The sequence below is a fragment of the Austrofundulus limnaeus genome, unplaced genomic scaffold (assembly GCF_001266775.1).
Source record: "Austrofundulus limnaeus strain Quisiro unplaced genomic scaffold, Austrofundulus_limnaeus-1.0 Scaffold1222, whole genome shotgun sequence".
NCBI lineage: Eukaryota > Metazoa > Chordata > Actinopteri > Cyprinodontiformes > Rivulidae > Austrofundulus > Austrofundulus limnaeus.
The window spans coordinates 53,641-60,196 of record NW_013953624.1 but is presented as its reverse complement, the minus strand read 5'-3'; the positions used below and the strand labels follow the sequence as shown (position 1 = coordinate 60,196).

The 6,556-nt window shown below is 37.2% G+C and overlaps 1 protein-coding gene across 1 annotated transcript in view; it reads left to right on the top strand.

Annotated features, from left to right (window-relative positions):
• usp44 (ubiquitin specific peptidase 44) overlaps positions 1-4,338 on the top strand; it is a 7,771-nt gene extending 3,433 nt beyond the window's left edge. The window contains exons 3-6 of the mRNA XM_014031319.1: positions 1,577-1,775; positions 2,113-2,221; positions 2,310-2,563; positions 2,875-4,338. Coding sequence (XP_013886773.1) covers positions 1,577-1,775; positions 2,113-2,221; positions 2,310-2,563; positions 2,875-2,999 — 687 coding nt within the window. The 3' untranslated portion in view covers positions 3,000-4,338. The remainder of the gene's footprint in view (positions 1-1,576; positions 1,776-2,112; positions 2,222-2,309; positions 2,564-2,874) is intronic.
• Positions 4,339-6,556: the final 2,218 nt, after the last annotated feature.

Genomic DNA, 6,556 nt, shown 5'->3' with positions numbered 1-6,556 from the left:
CTTCCATTGACTTCCATTCATTTTTTTTTAGACTTTATAGCCTAACCTTGACCATTTACCCTAAAATTAACCTCACAGGTAGGGTTGGGCAATATTTGCAAAAAAATTAAGCACAATTAATTGTGGTATTTAGCCGATAACGATTAATTTGACGATTAATCCCCTGGAGTCCCTGGACCACTGCATGTCCTAGTCAAATGACCAATTTATTGGGAAAGATTTGCTCTTCGTAAAAATCTGTTCCAAATTGTGTCAAAATTACACAMTTCAGGCTACACATCAAATTTTAAATTGTGTTGATAGATAAATAAATTACAGAACTTTTTCTTAGTAACATTTGTCATATTTGAAGCGGAGAGGAGCACCGAGCGGACTGATGGTGGCATTTATCGTATTAATCATCAAGTGCCAAAAAGTAATAAATTAATGTTTTTCTGAYGATTAATTGCACACRATACGATTATGCTCAACCCTTCTCACAGAAACCTGACCCTAAAACTAACCTAAACCTTGGTCCTAAACCTAACCCCCCACCTGTAACATGCATTTGGACATTGGTCCCCATGATTCACTTCAGTCTCCACGAGGCTGCTTTTTTTGGGAAAATTGTCCCCACATTGTCAGGAAAACCCGTCCACACACACACATACACATACACACACACATTCAGTTACCTGTTTCCAACAATCACAGCAGCCATCATTTGACCTGCACATTTAGCAGTGATCATTTTTTATTTGTCATATTTTTAAACAACACATCATTTTCTAAAATGAATTTATAGTAACAACTTTTCAGACACTCCTATKAATACTCCTATTATTTTAATCAGTATATTAAGAATTTATCTAAATTATTCCATGATTTTACTATCAGGAGTCCCATAAATAATATTTCTCTTCCTTACTTTGCTGCATTTCATCTTTGCATCAAAATAAAAAGTTCAGTACCTTTGGCAAAATATGGGTCTCATTAGCTTTCTTCCCTTTTACTCAACTAATTATGTATTGTTTTAATTTACTCATTGACTTAAAATCTTAAATCTGTTCTTGATTTTTGACACAGGAAATAGACGAAAACTTGTGATTCACAGCCACACAGTAGATAGCCACATGGAGACCACCTGTATCAGCTGTAATTGTGGTTGGTGTAGATAATCGTGACACAATGTTTATCATGGTGTACAGCAAATATATTCTGCAGAGTTTTTATTTTTTTTAACCAAGTGTGTGGGATTAGGACATTTTTGAAAGCGTTGAAGTGGCTCTAATGCAGCAGCAGAACACTTTATTTTATTTGCCCTTTTAGTTATATTTTGGCTTGTTTGTTTAGTTATTTGAAGCTAAAATTGTGATCCAGCTCACAATTCGATTTGAAAATTATCTGATTCAAGTAACTGAATGATGAGGATAGTGGGATGATAAAGTCCTGCTTGTAGAGTCAGATTTCATGCTATGCATCTGCATTTGTTGAATGTTTGTAGTAATTTTGGCTACTTTCAGTTCTGGCTTAAACTGCATTTTTGTTATCACTATTACCGGTAAGTTTGTACTTTCATACTGACCTTGTGTTGCAGGTGACATGCTTGGCCTGCAGCCATCGCTCCGACACTGTGGAGYCTTTCTGGGACCTGTCTCTGGAGTTCCCCGAGCGGTATCACAGTAATAGCAGGGAGACGGCAGCTCAGGCTTCGTGCCATTTGACRGAAATGTTGGCCAAGTTTACAGAAACTGAAGCCCTGGAGGGAAACATCTACGCCTGTGACCAGTGTAACTGTGAGTCAAAAGACTGCATCGATTTTTAACACTTTTACAGCTTGTATTTACACTAAACACTAAGTAATTTGCTTTCTCGTATGGGTTATATGTAGGCTTATTCTTACTTGTTTTTACAGAAATTCATGATAAAGATAGATTATCAGACAAATAGACTCAGGAACTCATTTTAATTTAGGAAAGATGGCGTTTTGTCAAGGCGGTATTTCAAAAATTATTACCTCTGTTAGAATTTTTTGGGAATAAGAGTTTTTGTATAATTTTATCATCTCAGTGTTGTAGCATATTTTATCACAMAATTTAAAGTAAAGACTTTATTCTCGCCTTGTGTTTGCAGCTGCCAGGCGCAGGACCTCCTCCAAACCCGTCATCCTGACTGAAGCTCAGAAGCAGCTCATGGTCTACAAACTGCCTCAGGTCCTCAGGCTCCACCTTAAACGCTTCAGGTCAGACGGCGGAGTCGGCGTTGGGGGCTGCTCTCTTCCTGACGCGGCCCTGCTGACTGTCCGTCCTCTGCTTTTTGTTCACCCTCAGGTGGTCTGGGCGCAACCATCGGGAGAAGATCGGCGTCCACGTCAGCTTTGACCAGCTCCTCAACATGGAGCCCTACTGCTGCAGAGAGGCTYCACCCAAAAGCGTGCCCTGCTCCACCGCTCCCAGCAGCCCCAGCTCCGCAGGCTCACCACGTCCAAAGCACTTCCTGTATGAGCTCTCCGCTGTGGTGATGCATCATGGAAAGGGCTTTGGCTCTGGCCACTACACTGCTTACTGCTACAACACAGAAGGAGGTATTACAAATGAATTGTTGTAAGGCTAAATGTGTTAATACCACACAAACTACTTCAGTATAAGTGAGTCAAAAGTCTCAGGACACCCTTTTATTTTGGAAAGAAAAGGTCAAATTAAATATCTGAACACCCTGGCATGTAATGAGTGAGGAGACCTGTTCTTAAGGCTATGTTCAAAACATGGCCGCCATATTGGATCAAAGTAATTTTGTCCAATGGAAAGGTGGCCTCTGAGACAAATCCGGTCTTCTCTGTTATGCTAAATAACCTTTTGAAATTTGTGTTTATTCTAATTATTTCTTCTCCTCCAGGCTTCTGGGTTCACTGTAATGACTCAAAGCTGAACGTGTGTTCAGTGGACGAGGTCTGCCGAGCTCAGGCCTACATCCTCTTCTACACACGGCGAGTAACTCAGGACAAAGACCGGCCACTATAGAACCACGGTCAACCCCCCACTCTTTCACCTTTGCTGCATCCTGACCACTCAACGAGACGAAATCAGCACAGCCCAACCTATCACTCTTTATTTTTGAACCTGGGATGATGGGACTTGCTAGTCTATTTTTCTGAATTAAAAACAAAAAAGAAACAAGTGAATGAACTTGTTTGTAAAATCTGGTTTTGCTTGGTGAACTTCTTGTATATGATGTTTATATATGTAGGTATTTTAAAAAGAAAAAAAGCTGATGTGATTTATGTACATATGTATTTTATAAAACAGAGTATCAGCCAAGATGTGTTTCAGTAGCAGCCGGTGGTTCAGCTGTCTGCCCACCTACATCTGCTGGTTAGTTGATTGTAAATGCTGTTCGTCTGTTTAAATCAGCAGAAATGTTTCTCAGTCACTTTAGATAGCTGACACAGGACTGGATGTAGGTTTTTAACACGTCATTCAATCAGAAATGTCCGYGTGCTCTGAAACAGCTAAAAGCTGTGATAGATTATAACGTGGTGACACTTTGGTCCTTTTTCCTGCCAGGAATGCACTAATTTCTACATTTGTTAGCGTTCATGTAAATGACTKTTARRTGGTTTTTAAACATTTTCATACAAGCAGGACAGGATGTTTTGTTTTAGCGCTAACRTAGTCCTAGGTCTAATACAGACCTCCTGCCAAAGCCTTGGAGGGTTGGGCGAGAGAGAAAAACAACAACCTCTAAGCATTTCCAAAGGGTTCCGTATTTGCTCGGTGGTTGTTTCCTGTCCTGTTTTACTGATGGCGGGAAAGTTTCCAAAAGGGATAAGTTTTAGCTTGTTGCCATCTTTCCTTTCGAGATCGTAACAGTTTTCAGCGTGAAACRTCCCCAAATAGATTACACTAGTAAAGTGCCCTTTTATTGACATAGCAGATCTATTTTTATAGTTCATCGAAGTRGAATCTGCTTTGCTGCAGTCCATGCAGACTTAGCATTTTGATTATGAATGTGTTTTTATACAATCCTCAAAAGGCTTTACAAACACGACCATCAACTGTTAAAGTTTTATACAAACTCTTGTTCCGATTGTTCAACACCACCAGCAGTTTTTGGATTTTACAGTTTATGTTTTTTTGTTTTTGTTCATCAGAAGAGAATCAGCACTCTGTTTTGATTTTATTCGTCTTCAGAGATTTTCTCAGCAACTTGGTTTCTTCTCCATGGTTTGTGTGTCTGTGTGTGTTTGTGTGTAAATTTTATGGAAGTTATACTATGCAAAATGTTACCTCAGAAAAAAAATTTTTTTAGAAAAAATTACCTCAATAAATGAGATTATTTTTTCATTTTTCTATAAAGATGTCAGGTTTTCTGTCTTTCTTTTTTTGTCATTTGTATTTAGCGAAGTGTGGAGACTGGTTGAGTGGCAATTTAAAGAAGGTGTTCCACAGGGGTCTGTGTTTGGTCCATAGTTATTCATCCTTTTCATTAATGACATGCAGTGGTGGCTCCAGAAATTTTTTTCTGCAGGTGTTAAAGGGGGTGGGGGGCGGGCTAAGCATTTTGCTGTGGGTGCTATGAAGGATATTTTTCCACCTTATAGTTATCAACACACACACACAAGTTTGCACAGCTATCCAATTGGGGACATTCCATTCCACCTCTCAYTCATGGTATCAATTTATGGCCAATAACACAAACTTAAACTTGATCAACTGACAAACCTGAACAAAAACACTAACTAGAACAGGGGTCTGCAACCTTTACAATCAAAAGAGCCATTTGTGCTCCTTGTCTCCTTAATAAAATGTGTCCGGAGCTGCAAAACAAGCTACTACTGTGATTGTCAACTGGTGGTTTGTGGGCCTTTATCCTTTAATAGTTAGTTAAACAGACCAGTGTTACAACACACAACAGTGATCGACAATATTTTTACAAATATGAGAAATGAGGAGGTGTTGAGTGGGATATTGTTAATAGATATAAGTGATCATTTGCCTGTGTTTATTATTTGTAAAAATGGAAACGAACACAGTGACCATTGTTGTGGTGTACCAGGTCCTACAGAGACATTTATAAGAAATAGATCGGTTGAGGCTATGAGTGCCTTAAGAGAAGACTTTAAGAAAGAAAAATGGGACGAAGTGTATAAGGATTATGTATGATTCATTTATGAAAATATTGGCTGGATTATATAAGAACTAATCTAATTAAATTAGGAAATATCAGGAAAAAATGCTGTAAACAAACCTTGGATGACAAATGGGATAACAAATGCTTGCAAGAAAAAAATGATTTATACAGAATGTTTTTGAAATTAAGCACTTAAGACTCAGAAGAGAGATATTAAAAAATACTATAATAAGTTGACATGGATAAGAAAACAGAAAAAAATTATAGTAATTTGTTAGAAAAAAAGGACAATACATGGGGAATAATCAATAAAGTTGTAAAGAAGAATAACAAATTCCAAATAATTTCACAAAGGACAACAAAGATATTTATGATAAAGTTACTATAGTACATGATTTCAACAACATTTTTGTAAATCGGACCTAATTTGGCTCAACAAATACAGAAAGTTAAGGACTACTGGCCCAGAAATAACTGACTATGTCAACAGTATTTTTCTTGATGGAATGCAGAAGAGTGAAATACTGCAAGTTGTACAACAGTGTCAAAATAAGACCAGTAACGACTATGCTGACATGAATATGGTATTTATTAAGAATATTATAGCGTAGTTCAAAATGTCACAAAATGTGGATACAAGTACTGGAAAAGAGTGAAATACTGCAAGTTGTACAACAGTGTCAAAATAAGACCAGTAACGACTATGCTGACATGAATATGGTATTTATTAAGAATATTATAGACCTAATTATTGATCCATTATCCATACATTTGTAACTTATCATTTTCAAAAGGGATTTCTCCCGATAACACGAAAGTCGCAAAAATTATGCCAATTCATAAAAGGTAGGAACAGACTGCTTCCACAATTCGCAAAGATTCTGGAGAAATTATTTGCCTCTAGATTGGACAAATTTCTAAACAGATACAGTATATTAAGTAATCGTCAACACTGATTTTGCTCTAATCATTCAACTGCAACAGCAAAAATAGAACTGGTAGAGGAAATTTCAACTGTAATAGACAAAAAGCAACACCTAGTGAGTGTGTTTGTAGAATTACAAAAAGCCTTTGATACATTAGATCATTCTATTTTATTAGTAAAATTACACAAGTATGGCATCAGAGGAGTAGCACATGAATGGATTACAAGTTACGTAAAAAACAGAAGACAATTTGTGGAAATTGGTGTTAGAAAGTCTGCTGTGCAAGAATATGAGTTTTGGGGTACCACAGAGCTCGGTCCTTGGACCGATACTCTTTCTTCTGTATATTAACAACATTACTAGGATTTCTAAATTGCTTAAGTCAGTTTTATTTGCAGATGATACAACATTTTTTATTCTGGTTTAATAGTAATAAATTATCCCTAGATATTGATAAAACAAAGTTTATGATATTTCGTAGTACTAACAAAAGTGTTGATGATCACCTGTAAGTTGAAGGA